The sequence below is a fragment of the Cricetulus griseus genome, chromosome 5 (genome assembly GCF_003668045.3).
Source record: "Cricetulus griseus strain 17A/GY chromosome 5, alternate assembly CriGri-PICRH-1.0, whole genome shotgun sequence".
Classification (NCBI taxonomy): domain Eukaryota; kingdom Metazoa; phylum Chordata; class Mammalia; order Rodentia; family Cricetidae; genus Cricetulus; species Cricetulus griseus.
The window spans coordinates 127,388,078-127,402,750 of NC_048598.1; the positions used below are offsets into that span (position 1 = coordinate 127,388,078).

Genomic DNA, 14,673 nt, shown 5'->3' on the forward strand with positions numbered 1-14,673 from the left:
GTCTTCTTGACACTTGGTGGGAACAGAGTTATTTCCCCACATAAACACTACTGGGCATCTGCCTTGGTGGGCACAGTGACAACTATAATTAGTGCCCACTGTGTTAAGGGGCAATGGGTTTCCATTTGGTGATGTTTTCTAACCAAGGAGATAATGACTGTGAGGGAAAACTGAACATGAGGGCATGTGCCTGTAGTCTCATCATTGGGGAAGCTGAGGAAGGATGACTGCATGAGTTCAAGGCTGCCCTGGGCTACATAGCGAGATCCTGTCTCAAAACAAACAAACGAATAACAAAACTTCCAAACTGACTGTAAACAGCAGAAGGTATCTGTTCTTGGTCCTGCCAGAGACACCTAGCTTGCCCTGCATGGACTCAAGTACTGGAGGAATGCAACTTAATGAAGTTCAGTTCAGAACCCGAAATGAACATTCTCCTCAGAAGGAGCACATAAAGGCTCAGTGTCCCTTTCTATAAGCAATACAAACACACAGGTGGAATGAAGACTGGAGAATTCTGGAACATTCAGGTTTGCACTGGCCAGTGCGCTTCTGCAGTGGTGCCTTTTCACCAGACACCGAGGAAGCAGCACTTACGTTCAGTTGGCGCATCTTGTCCTCAGCGTCACTCTCTGAGAAGTGCTCCACATTGGTCAGCTGCAGGTCCATCTCCGTGAGCCATACCAGAATGCTCTCCCTGGTGCCCTCAAATTCTTCCCTTTGGTTGGTGAAGTACTGTGAAAGGAGGAAGAAAAACCATGTGTGCACACCACGGTCATATTTGGCTGAAAGGAAACCCCATGTCTGGGGTAACCCAGAAGCCTCAGCATACTGCATCTAGAGCCTGGGGTCCTGTCTTCACTGTGTGACAACCCCCCTCTCCAACACACACACTGGACCTTGGTTTCCACCTCAGGGAATGCGAGAGGGCTTGGTAACATATTCTCTTAGGTCCTTTCAAGAATTTGATATTCTGAGTTTTCTAGTCTAAATCAGTGAATCTCCCCATCCTTGGTGTGTGTAGGGTACAGGTTCCCTGGGAGCTTTTCTTATCAGTCTTCCATGGCTTTCCCATGAAAGAAGAGCGAGCAGTTCAACATCGGCAGGTGCTCATCCCACTGGGAATGGTGGTACACTCTTGTAATCCCAGCAGTCAGGAGGTTGAAGCTGGAGGATTATGAGTTCTAGGCCATTCTGGACTACTTGGTGAGGCTCTGTTTTTTAACACACATACACGCATGCACACATGCGCGCAGCATGACAGAGAGAGAGGGAGGCAGACAGAGAGACCGAGAGAGAGAGAGAGAGAGAGAGAGAGAGAGAGAGAGAGAGAGAGAGAGAAGGAGCTTAGGTCTGAATGCCCATTTACACTTCTGTAATTCTAAACATGTAAAACAGATTCAGTCTTCAATGAAAGAGACCTCCCGGTCTCATAAGAGACAGGCAGCTATTTCCAGACAAATGTGACATTTAAGGCCAAGTAAAAGTTTAGACTAATAACTGACAAACTAGCAGGAAATAGATTAATGCAAAGGAATTGCCTAGATTATTAAGACAGCCTGCCAATGACCTTCTAAGAGAGTTAAAAAAATAATTAATACAAAATAAAAATAAAAAAGCCTAGGCTCTCATTTTCCTAGACTGCTTTGAGGTTAATCAGTGTGCTCTAACCCTGGGACAGTCACTGTCCCAATGCCCCACATAACAGAGCGCGTACGGACACTCTGTGTTGTATCCATATTTCTGATGCAGGGCTGATTCACAAGGTAAAACAAGGCTCTTGCAGAGGTGCATGTGTGCTTTTCCTGACCCAGTAAAGCACTGCCCTAGACTCATGTGCCAACACCTATACCATCGGTTCAGCCGGTGTAAAGAGAGATGTGCTTTGGTAACACGGATCACATAAGCAGCCTCTGCCTGAGAAGCCCTATGCAAATCCCTCTTTAAAAATAAACACTGGCAGCCATGGTCTCCTTTGTGTGGAAGAACGTTAGGATAACTTAGACTTGCGGTGAAATCTACCTGCTGCGGTGTTGCCAGCCTACCACAGCCTATCACATATCACTTCTCCCCACATATCTACCAACAGCACCCGGGAGCTATGGGCGGGTTACCCTGAGTCTCCGTAGAATGGCTGTGACCCGCTTCTGCAGGTTATCCCAACGCTGATTGCCTTCATGTACCATCTGCTTCAGTTTGCTGGCGGTGTCGGTGCGGTTCTCCCTAGCCAGCCGCCGGTACTGTTTGTTGATGAGCTCCAGCTGTGTCAGTCTTTCATGAATCTGCCGCTGAAAGGCCTGTGGCACAACGTGGAGGTCAGTGCCTGATAGGCAAAGGGCTGGGACCCTGCTTTGCCAAACCCAAGTGGCTTGCTTTGCATGACGATGCCCGGGCAGCAAAACACTACATCCCAGGTCTGTGAAGTCGGCAAAGCACAGGCACTGTCATACATGGACATTTCCATCAATGCTGACCTAGCAGCTGGTGGCGGGCAGAGGACCGTGACAGTAATGGGAACATCTGGCCACCCAAAACCATGCAGTAGCTTCTGAGGTGCAGCAGGCTTGGCTTATAGTGGGAGAACAGGATGGGGAAAGGCTCACCTCAAACCTCTTGAGCTCCTCTTTGGCGTTTGTATACAGCACCTCGGAGGAATTTGGGCAGGCCGCTGTCCTCTCAGCGGACTTGAGCCAGTCCTCGAAGCGGGAATAATCATCTAAAAACTTCTGCCACAGCCTCCAGGTCTCCTCGATTCTGAGGGGAGGAGGAGAGGACAGGAGGTTAGTTAGCAAACTGCCCACGTCCACTCAGCACAGTCTGCCTGTTTTGGAGTGCCCCAATCTTTTACTTGAACTGTTTAGGAAGACACCCAACCACCCCTTTCCAGGAACTAGCTAAGGATGTTTGCTCCCGGTCTCAACTCAGAAACCCTAATGCCATGGCTTCGGCAAGAGTTGGGGCTGCTTGCCCTGCTCTGTGGCTGGAGAAAGGCAGTGATTAGGTTTTGTTTGTTTTTTCAGTGATTTCCTTGCTCACCCTACAAGGCTTTCTCTGCCAATTCTTGCCTTCCTTCCTTCCTTCCTTCCTTCCTTCCTTCCTTCCTTCCTTCCTTCCTTTCCTCCTTCCCTCCCTCCCTTCCTCCCTCCCTCCTTCCCTCCTTCCCTCCCTCCCTCCCTTCCTCCCTCCCTCCTTCCCTTTTGACAGGTCTCTTGTAGCCCAGCCAGGCTGGCCCTGTACTCTCCATCCTTTTGCCTCCACCTCCTAAGGGCTGGGATGACAGGCATCTACCACCATTTCCTATTTATACTGTTTGGGGGATTGAACTCTGGACCTTGTCCATGCTGGGCAAATACTCTACCGACTGGGCTATTTCTTGGTGTATTTCTAAGTGACTTGAACAGAGAGTAGTTCCTATGGCTGCTAGGTGTAAGGCTGGCTATGGTTACAGTGTTCAAGTCCAACTGGCTGCTTACTTCATGCGCCGCTCCATGGACATGGCACAAATGTTCCTCCAGCGCCTGTCCAGGCTCCTGGTGGTCTGCTGGATTGAGTCACACTCTGTTTCGTTGGCACAGGCGTCAGAGTCATGCAGTAGGACATCACAGATATTGAACACAGACTCTACCCCCGCACTGTGCTGTTCGATATCTCGCTGCAGATCCTACAATTACAAGACAGCACAAAAGCACTTGAGATGGTGGCAGTGGAGATGGTGGTAGACTGGCACCAAAGGGTCCCTCCCCGTCCTTCCCTCCCCACTCCCTAGCCAGGGGGTCACAGATGTCTTGGGATTCAAATAGACAAAGCCTGTTGTCTTCACGTGGCCCGTGCTGTGGACACCTGGCCAACCTACATACTGGCAATTGTCAGCACCAATGTACTGTACTAGGAAGGGTGGGGGTGCCCACTACACACTGACAGATGGTACTGCTGGCTCTGAGATGCTACTGCCTGGCAGCTTTGGGTATATATGGGGATTAATCCAAACTACCCAACTCCAGGTGTCCCCAGTGAAGATTCGATTTGGGGCAGGTGTTCTTTGGAAAACAGTTTGGTTAGCAGGAACTCAAACCAAAGCAACAGACTTTTGACCTTTGATGGGTCACACAACTCTCAGACCTGTAAAGACTTTTATGCAGCTAGAGGCACAGGAGTGGACGGTCTCCTCACGAGGCCATCTGAATGAGGACTTCATGGACCCCAGGGGAGAATGCTGATACTTCTAACCCATGGGGTACAGCTGAGGCTGTGGTAGGGGAAGAGGAAGGCCTCTGGAGTCTTGTCCCATGATACCAATGGTCATGGTACTTCCTTGACTAGGTAAAATAATACAAATAAAGAAGTAATTCATGGCCACAGGGAAAAGGCGGGTCATCAGTTTTTGCTCTCTGCCCCCCCCCTTTTTTTTAAAATATAGCCCAAGATTGCCTTGAACTTCTGACCCTTCCATCTCTATCTCACCCCCACCCTGGCCAAGTGCTATGATGACAGACATGCGCCAACATGCGTAGTCTGGGAAATTTCTTTAAAAGTAAACATGGCTTTTCCATCATCAAGAGGCTGAGAGAATCTGCCCCACCCTATGTACTGTGGATGTGGGTGGGCTGGGTGCTGAGAGTCAGTTGAGAAGTCTTTCCTATCTTCTAGATCCCATGACAAATGTTGTGACACGGCCCCCATCAATCCTGGTATCCAAATTACACCAGGAAGTAGCAAAGACAAAGTTTGATTTTATTTTATTTAATATGTCTGTTTCTGAAAATGCATATTTTACATGAGCCACTGTTAATTACACTAAGGCTCTAAGTCAGGCCATAAGAGTTATTTGTTACCAGTGGTCACCACCCACAGAAAGGCAGCTAAGGGTCATTCCACGTCACTTGAATATTACTGTTGTAGGACTACTGGATGGGCCGAGAATTTTCTGACATCTCTTCTCATAAACATAAGCCTGGGCCTCCTGTGTTCTGGTGACAATGAGGACAAATGCTAGCATGCATCTCAATTCTCAACTAGGCAGTCCCTAGCTCAGATCCAGAGGGAAGATACTACATATTTATATGCGGAAATGTGCTCCTGCAGCCGGGCGGTGGATCTCTGTGAGTTCGAGACCAGCCTGGTCTACAAGAGCTAGTTCCAGGACAGCCTCCAAAGCCTCAGAGAAACCCTGTCTCGAAAAATTAAAAAAAAAAAAAAAAGAAAAAAGAAAGAAAGAAAGAAAGAAAGAAAGAAAGAAAGAAATGTGCTCTTGCTTGGTCCTGTGAGGTGAGATGTGCAGGTGGAATTCTTAAGTTCTGCAGTCAGGAGAAGAAGGCCTTTAGTACTGCAGTTGCAGGAGTTGCTACAGGGTCAGTACCAAGGCTGGCTTTACAGTGACTGCATTTAAACAGAACTCTATCTTTAAGAATTCTTACTGGCTTATAGGATGGTCTCTGGCTCTCCAGAAACTTACAAGCATTGATGAATGTTCTTTTTAGCAACAAAAGCAACAAATCAGCACTCCAGAGAGTGGTACTGAATGAGCATAGGGACACTTTTAATCAGAAAAATGCCCAGGATGTCACCTGGTTCTAGTTGGCTGGGATAGTTTGGAAAGGTGCAGAGAAATTCTAGCCCAGAGGTAAACATGAATGCCATGTACTTTCAGAGTCATTTCAATGGCCTTACATTATCATTAATTTTAACATAGAATTTAAAAAATTTTATGTATATGTGTGCTTTGCCTATATGTCCCATGTTTGTGTACATTGTGTGTGCCTAATGCCTGTAGTAGCCAGAAGAGGGAGTTGGATCCCCTGAACTGGAGTTACAGATTGTCATGAGCCACCATGTGGGTGCTGGGAATGGGACTTGGGTCCTCTGAAGAGCAGCCAGTGCTCTTAACAACTGAGCCACCTCTCCAGCTCCTATCTTACATTACTAATCCAGCTTGTGCTAAATAAAATGGCTAAAGAAAACAGAATATGTATGTCAGGTGGTAGGAAGAAATGAGTTCTGAAATAATTTATAAAAGACCATTTCTCTTTGGGTTTTATTTAAAAGGCCCAAGATTTTTAACAATAAACTTCATTTAAAGATTCCATATCTTCTTTGAAACACCAAAGAATAGCTGAGTGATGATATAGTATGAACTAGTTACCTTCTATACAATAAAGTAGACCACTACATCTTAAAATGCAATCCATTTAAGTGCTGAACCAGTGACATTTTGCAACAACAACAATCCTGTCACTAATACCTACCAGGGCACAAGTCTGAAAAAGAATTGCATTTCAGAAATTATCCAAACTCTGAGAAGAGGCATAAACAAACATGAAAGCATTTCTCCATCAATTCTGAAGGGGATTTTGTCCAACTTGATTTTCTGCCCTGATCAGGGAAGCCAGGGCTCTGAATTTGAGAAAGAGCTAAGGAATTAGCAGAAGGCATCAAGAAGAGGTGAACTTGAAACTGGAGAGGATAATGTAGGCAGAAAGGATGGGGATAAAAAGTGTCAGGAATGGGATGGAGGGGAAATCCCAGGCAGGACATTGCTGGCAGTTGCAGGATATCTCTAAGGAGAGGTTTAAGGGACACACAGCCAGGGAGCAAGTTGAGCTAGTGATGGTGAAACTTTGGGAGTCTGGAATGAGGCAAAGAGAAGGATTTTACTTGTAGTCAAAGAATGAAAGGTAACCAGCCATCCCCTAAGCCATCAAGAACACCCCACATGGAACCACAAAGCCACAATACAAAACAAAACAAAATGACCCAGGAGAGAAATGCTGGGGACGCAGTGAAAGTGGTTCATGACTGAAGAGCTCCAAAGTCTCCACTGGGTTTTCATTTTGAAGTAGTTTAAGCTTAGCACCAATCATCAAGATGAGTACATGGGAGGACTCAGAGGGCCTAACCCAGTGGTTCTCAACCTTCCTAATACTGAGACTCTTTAATACAGTTCCTCATGTTGTGGTGACCCCTGACCACAAAATTATTTCATCGCTACCACATACCTGTAATTTTGCTACTGTTATGAACTGTAATATAAATATCTGATATGCAAGATATCTGATATGACATGCAACTCTCAAATGGGTGGAGACCTACAGGTTGAGAGCTGCTGGCCCTAACCCTTCCTTTGCCAACTCCCCAAGGACAGAGGAATAGCAAGGGTTGTAACAACTTCAGGAGCTAAGGACTTTTGAGGAGGCAGCATTAAATGATCAACTTTTTAGGTCTTATTTTTAGAAGCAGCCCAACAATTAATGATACTTAATTGGGTGAAAACATAAGCAATGTTTCAAGAAATGGCCTATCCATAGTACTCTGTCTCCAATGTTTCTGGTCTTAGTATAACAGACACATGGCAACATTCTTTTCAGGGCAACCACGAACAATAGCCTCAGTGCATCTGCAGTAGGTGGAATGACATCTTTTCTGCCCTCAAGAATATCCAAGAACCTGGAACGGCATTAGGTTCCTTGGCATGGTGGTCTGAATGACAATGGTCCCCATAGGCTCATATATTTGAATGCTGAGTCACCAGGGAGTACACTATTTGAAAGGATTAGAAGGATTAGGAGGTATCTCCTTGTTGGAGGAAGTGTGTCACTGAGAGTGGGCTTTGAGGTTTCAAAAGCCCATTCCAGGCCCAGACACAAATTCTCTCTCTCTGTTTCTGTCTCTCTCTGTCTCTCTCTAAATCAGGATGTAACTTTCAGCTACCTCTCCAGCACTAAAACTTCCTGCTGCCATGTTCTCTGCTATGATGGACTAAATCTCTGAAACTGGAAGCAAGACCCCAATTAAATGCTTTCTTTTATAAGAGTTGCCTTGGTTCCCTTATAATGAGATTAATGACTACCTTAAATGTCATCATAGAGCCTTCATCAAGCAGAAGCAGAGATTCACAGCTAAGCACTGAGCCAAAACCCTAGAATCTAGTTGTAGAGAGGGAGGAGTGATGAGCAAAGGGGTCAAGAGCATGCTGAGGAAACCCACAGAAACAGCTGACCTGAGCAAGTGGGAGCTCACGGGCCCAGTCTGACAACTGGGGAACCAGCATAAGACCGAACCAGGCCCCCTGAATGTAGGCATCAGTAGAGTGGCCGGAGCAGTCGATGGGGCTACTGGCAGTGGAACCAGTATTTATCCCTAGTCCACGAATGGGCTTTGGGAGCACATTCCCTATGGAGGAATACTCTATCAGCCTAGATACACAGGGGAGGACCTCACTCTCTCTGAAGAGTAGATGGGGGGTGGGATGGAGGGCTGGTGAGGGGAATGGGAAGATGGGAGGGAGAGGGAACTGGGATTGTTATATAAAATAAGATTGTTTTTAATTTAAATAAAAATTAATTAAAAAGGAGTTGCCTTGGTCATGGTGTCTCTTGACAGTAATAGAACAGTGACCAAGACACATGATAAAGGAGAATTAGATTAGCCAATCATGTGATTTTAGGATAGTAACATTCTTCTGATAATCTGGGTGAGGCCAATATAATATCCACTTAAAAGTGGAAGGGCAAATATTTGTTCTATTTAAGGTAGCAAAAACAAAACAATCAATCAAACAAATAAAAACAAAGACAAAAACCCCAAAAGTCACTTTTAAACAAATAAAAGTCTGGGTGGTGGTAGCAGCACACATCTTTAAGCCCAGCACTTGGGAGGCAGAGGCAGGCAGATCTCCAAGTTTGAGGCCTGGTCAACATAGTGAGTTCCAGGATAGCCAGGGCTACACAGAGAAACCCTGTCTTGAAAAACAAAGAATAAACAGCAACAAAAATTTTTAAAACGATAAAAGATAGACCTGACTCAAGATAATTACAGGGCATCTTCTGAGAAAGTGATGGTGGTGCACACCTGAAATATCTGCACACAGAAAGACCAGAAGCTCAAGGTTACCTTCAGCTATATAGCTAGTTTGAGGAAAGCTTGGGTAACACGAGATATTGTCACACATACACAAAACTGGGGTGTTCCCTTCTGGTCTTGACTGAGCACTTGTGTAGCATATGAAAGGTACTGGCTGCATCCCAGGAGAGAGGAGTTGGAGAGGGTGTGTGCACATTGTATCCAGGTATGATGGTGCATGGCTATAGCTATGGTAGTTGCTAGGTATCCTTGTTTGTTTCTCTGTTGCTGTGATAAAACACTGACCAAAAGCAACTTGGGAAGAAAAGGCTTATTATTTTGCATACAGGTTGTAGTCCGTGATTGACAGAAGCCAATGCAGGAACTCAAGGCAGGACCCTGGAGTAGAGACCCTGGAGGAATGCTGCTTACCATCTCCCTCCCCTAGCTCACTTGGTTACCTTTCTTATATAGCCCAGGCCAATTTGCCTAAGGATGGTACTGCCCACAGTAGGCTGGGCCCTACTACATCAATTAACAATTGAGGAAATGTCTCAGGGCTAGGTGTGATGATGTACACTCCCAATCCCAATACTCAGGAGGCAGAGGCAGGTGGAACTCCGAGTTTGAGGCTACCTTGATCTCCACAGTAAGTTCCAGGCCAGTCAGGGCTACACAGTTAGATCCGGGGGTGGGGGGATAGGGAGTAGGGGAAGGCCCAGGGACCACTCTGTGGAGGCAGTTCCTCAATGGAGGTTCCCTCTTTGCAGTTCTATCAAGCTGATACCAATATGATAAAGCTGAAGGCTGAGAGTCTGAAGTCCATCTGGGTTATATAGCAAGACACTGACTATCTCAATCCCAAAAAAGATGTACCCCCAATTTGTTGCCTTTCCAAGCTATGTTAAACATGAAAATAAAAACCCTACTGAGCATCATAATTAAGGTCTACATCTTCAGGATATTTGAATTATTTCACAAAGAGCTTTGTGAAGAGGAAGGAGGCATTCAAAGACGGATGCCTCACACACAGGGCAGAGATGCAGGCAGGTGGACGACAGGCGAGGGCAGGCCTGCCTCCCAGCACCTCTTCCTGTCACTCACCTGTTGCTCAGCAAGCCTCTTCTGGATCTCCTGGTCATCGCAGACATCGTACACAACAGGCTTGGAGAGCTCAGACTCGATTCGTGCCAACCAGGTGCGAAGATTGCTCATGTTTTTGTCTAACTGCTGAATGAAAGCAAATGTCTCCTTCAGCTTCTTCACCCTGAAATGCAATGGAAGAGAGCGCCAGTTATCAGCAGTGGCATCTATACTGCTTTGGTTTCATAGCAGGAACAACCCACACATCCCCAGGTATGTGCGCTCACAGAGCCCGAGACTCTGCAGCACCATTGGTCTGGATGACTTTTCACAGACTTTTCAGTCTAGCCAAGAGTCCTGCCAAACCCGCATGGACTCCTCCTGATACCCTGACCACTTCCTGAAGCTCCAGACCAGAGAGATGATGTCATTTTACTCCCTCTCAAACACCTGTTCTAAATACTTCACTCAAGTTTCTGTCATCGGTTTGCCTGAGAAAATAGCAGTCAGTGGCCCTCCCTGGACAAGGACAGGGTACACGGAACCCTACCACATCAATGTGAGGGTTGGCGCTCCATTGAGTCTGCCTTATGGGCTTGTTATGGGGCATCTCTGGGTCAGAAAGGAGGAAGCCACCCAAGCACAGATCTGCTTGCCGCTTCTCAGGCAACCTGCCTCAGTTTCCTTCCAGCCTTGACTCGGCGTGCAACAGGTTTGAGAGAACACACGTAGCTCACGCACATTGGAGCTTCGAGTTAACACACAAGGCAAAGAGCTACTTAAGCAAAAACCACCTTTGTTGGCCTGAGGCAGGGTCTCACTAAGCAGCTCACACTGGCCTGGAACTCACAGATCCTCCTGCCTCTGCCTCTGGGATTACAGGTGTGTGCCACCTCGCTTGGCTAGTCACCATGCTTCACAGAGAGACCGAAATGAAATGCTTCAATCAGCTGCTTTCATGAAAGCCCTACAGTGGAATGAGTGAGTGCTTTCACTGTTGATCTGGGGGATTTGGGTTAATCCCAGAGATTTGAAGTAATGGTTTACAGTTCAAAGTCTCTACTTACCAATCCTCAGGTTGGAAGATGCCGCCAAAGCTGCATCCCCCTGATGATGGCGATGGAAAGAGAAACTGCGATGCTGACCTCAACTCACAGGAAACACACTGTCTGCCGCACCACAACTCTTACTTAACTGAACAACTTCCTTCTGGCCTCTGTGCCCTCCTACCCACCTTTGTTTCCATTTCGGAAGATAAGTCCTGATTCATGCTCTGAATCTTTCAACAGTCCGTTCTCTACCTTGACAAACCAGTTTAATCTCATAATCGGTTTAACACCTCAAGCAATTTGTATGGCCTCTTGGCCTCTCACCAAAAGCTGATCCTCTTTTCTTGGGGGACCTGCTTCTTCAACATCCCACCCAAACCCTGCCCCCATGCTCCTGGAGCTCCAGGGAAGGCTAACACTACCATAAGAGACATTCTGCACTCTTCAGGAAAGGCAGTACCTCCTGCTGCCTGAGGACAGGGCTGTCAACAAATATTTGTTCCATGAATAAACATGCACAGTCACTTCCCCATAGGCTGTTTTATTTTCAGATAGGGCCTTTTGTAGCTCAGGTTTTCTCTGTTGCCAAGGATGATCTTGAATTTCTTATCCTTCTGACTCCACCTTTGTAGCACTGCGATTATAACCATATAGGACCATACTGGTTTATACCGTGCTAGGAATGGATTCCAGGGCTTAGTGCATGCTGGGTAAGCACTCTACTGACTGAGCTACATTCTCTACTTCCAGGCTATGGTTTAAGTGGACTAAAGAGTCAGTGTGTTTCTATCTCACCATCAACCAAGACAACCCTGAGGATTGCCTTCGGGTTCTAGTCCTGTGAGCAGGACTTGTATGGTTTTAGGAGAATCCTTTTACCCCTGAGGTCTCTGAAACCCCAGCGATAAGGATAAGACCAGAGCACTGGAGTCAAGTGGACCAGGTCTGTTAAAGTCCCGCCCAACTACCATCTACCATCTACAATCTCTACACCCCTGCAAGATTCCGGACTCAGACTCCAAGTGTCCTTATTATTAAGCATCTTGCAGGTGATGTGGGACCACTGGACAGATAGCCATCAGAATATAATAAATGTTCCTCAGCTAACTCTTCTGATGCTGACCAGGACATTGGATGCTGTAACACTGTATCCAGCTGGCACTGGACTTGGCCACATTCTCTCCCGAGTGTTTTATTCTCAGTGGCTCTGTGAGGTGGGGAGGTTTGGAGGCAGGCCATGCAGTCTGTAAGGGCTTAGGTTTGAGTTCTGGCTTTCATTAATCTCACTTGTAAAGTGGGGCTACCAGTGACACCTTCCTTCACTGGGTTGGCTAGCCGGAAGGAAGGAGATGTGCACGCATGAAGGATATTTGGGACAATCTCTGATCAGGACAAGTGCCCAGGAAAAATGGCAAGATCAGTTTCAAGGGGGTACATTTTCCAAATTGCACTCTTGTAGCAGACAAAGTCTCCTTCAAAGCCGTGAGATGATTTATTGAAAAGGAAGTAACTGAATCCAGGCTAGGCCTGGATACGGCTGTAACCTAGATCCTGCCTTTATTTCCATGGTTTACCACTGTGCCCTTCTTACTTCATCTTACCACCCTGACTGTGTAAGGCCCAGAAGCTGTCCACACAGCTATGAGGGGCTGCCTTCCTAAAAACCTCTGGCTGGAGAAGAGGCTTGGCTGGCATGAGAACTTCCTGTGGGTAGAGACCAACATTCAGGCTCAGTGACCGGCCTACTGCGGGTCCCGCTTGCTCTTCCTTCTTCCCAGGCTGGTGGCTCACTATGCTTCCATCCAACACCTAATCCATGTCCTATGCGAATCACAGCAGGGTCTTTTCCTCATTTTAACAAAAAGAGGTCTGGGGAGACCACAAAGGGAGCTAACACAGGATGGCCTAGGCATGGCCATGTTTAGTTTTGTCAACCAGAGGCTAGGGATGTTATAACTCCTGGAGAAGGAGAGGAATAATTTGCTTGGCTCTCCTAGAACTGTGGCATTCAAAATGAAATGCTCAAGGCAGAACAATAGAGAACTGAAATGAAATATGGACGGAACATCTCTAATCTAAAAACCGTAACCTATAATGCTCAAAAGTCCATACTTTCTGGGTTCTATATCCTGCCATACCAGTGAACAATCCCACAGCACACCTTATACGATGGTTACAGTCAAGGCAGTTGCACTAAAGACATATAGAATTACTTTAGAGCTATGTGCATGAGAAATACCAATGAATTCCCAAGAGATCTCATTATAAATATGCAAATATTCCAAAATAGAAAAAAAAAATCCAAAGTATGTTCTTGAGCATCTGAGGCAAAGGGACACTTAGATGTGTAACCCATTCTTTTAAAATATCTATATTGGATATACTTTGTAACTTATAAATAAGCCATGTACTAAAATGGAACATCTATGTACCCTGCTAACATTTATCTCACATGCTAACATGTCAGGCCTGCTTTGTCTCACAAGCTAGCAACTCGTTTATTCCTCCCAATGATGCTGACAAGTGCCATCAACATTGTCATCCCTATCGGACAGTGGAGGAAAAGACGACACATGGGTTAAATAACCAGCCCCAGTCACATGGGCCATTAAAGAGCAGGGGCATGATCCTATAACCTCTGGCAGTTTGGCCCCTATGGCTTGTCACATACCTTGCACATACAGATGTGCACAGATTGAGGGCAGAAGATGGGTTTCGCTGCCGCCAAGGAACATGATTCAGATCCAGGATGTGGTGGCAGAGGAGTCACATGCTGCTGTGTCTTGTGGCTTGTAGCCAATGTATGGGAAGAGGCTGGAAGTCACAGATAGACTGCCCATGTTTCCCTTCCATGGCTTTCTTTCAACAAACATTTAACCATTTGCTTTTGTTTGGGGCCCTGTGCACACTGTGAGGATTCAATGATAACTGGAAGATGGGTTATAAGTCCCACAGAGCTGATGCAACTCACATGTCGTGGAACAGTATTAGAAGCTCTGAGAAATCCCTACTGGGTGAGGAAGTGACAGTTGCCAGTTTGTCTTTTCCATCAAAATGATGGCACTGCCCTATTTTAAAGACCAGAGGTGATACCAGAATACTTTGCCCTCAAAGCAACTTGCTGCCCAGCTGTGAGTGGCATGTAACTGATTGACAACAAGTATACTTAGGGCCAAGTAGAGGAAGGGAAGAGAGAGAGAGAGAGAGAGAGAGAGAGAGAGAGAGAGAGAGAGAGAGAGAGAGAGAGAGAGAGAGAGAGAGAGAGAATGCACTTCACCTAGGCAGAGTGTTAACCTCTGCCTAGAGTCCTGACACCCCCAGTACACTGGAATCAGAATGTTTCTCAGGCCACCACTTGACGATTAATTGCAAGAACCAACAGATACATTGTTGAAGTTTCTATAGCTCTGCTCCCTGTGGATGCTGTAACTCAACTGTCACCTTTCCTGGGTCAGGAAGCATGTGCCCCTTGCTAATCCTGAGGGCTGACATTTGTCAAAGTGGCTCTCTCCATTTAACACCAGGAAACAAGGAAATCTCAGAGAGCAGCCTCTGGACATGCTGCTGCATGACATCAACCACCTAGGCAGTCCATGTGGCTTCCACCTCTGCACTTGCCCACGTCTAGCTAGGTAATATTTCTCATGCGTTACCTCGGAACATAAGACATACACCCAGGAGAAAAGAAACAGGGTTTCCAGAGCTC

At 46.4% G+C, this 14,673-nt stretch overlaps 2 protein-coding genes across 16 annotated transcripts in view; one reads left to right on the forward strand and one right to left on the reverse strand.

The window, feature by feature from the left end:
- Esr2 (estrogen receptor 2) overlaps nucleotides 1-14,673 on the forward strand; it is a 102,768-nt gene that overhangs the window by 84,450 nt on the left and 3,645 nt on the right. The window lies entirely within an intron of this gene.
- Nucleotides 1-14,673, reverse strand: part of Syne2 (spectrin repeat containing nuclear envelope protein 2) — a 289,785-nt gene that overhangs the window by 14,903 nt on the left and 260,209 nt on the right. For all 14 annotated transcript variants that reach the window (XR_004770080.1, XR_004770079.1, XM_027418272.2 and 11 more), the window contains 5 exons: nucleotides 9,940-10,102; nucleotides 3,474-3,661; nucleotides 2,604-2,754; nucleotides 2,115-2,297; nucleotides 598-735 (listed from right to left, as the gene is read on the reverse strand). Coding sequence is in view for 12 of the 14 variants with exons in the window: in XM_027418272.2 (XP_027274073.1) it covers nucleotides 598-735; nucleotides 2,115-2,297; nucleotides 2,604-2,754; nucleotides 3,474-3,661; nucleotides 9,940-10,102 (823 nt within the window). In the remaining 2 variants the exon portion in view is untranslated. The remainder of the gene's footprint in view (nucleotides 1-597; nucleotides 736-2,114; nucleotides 2,298-2,603; nucleotides 2,755-3,473; nucleotides 3,662-9,939; nucleotides 10,103-14,673) is intronic.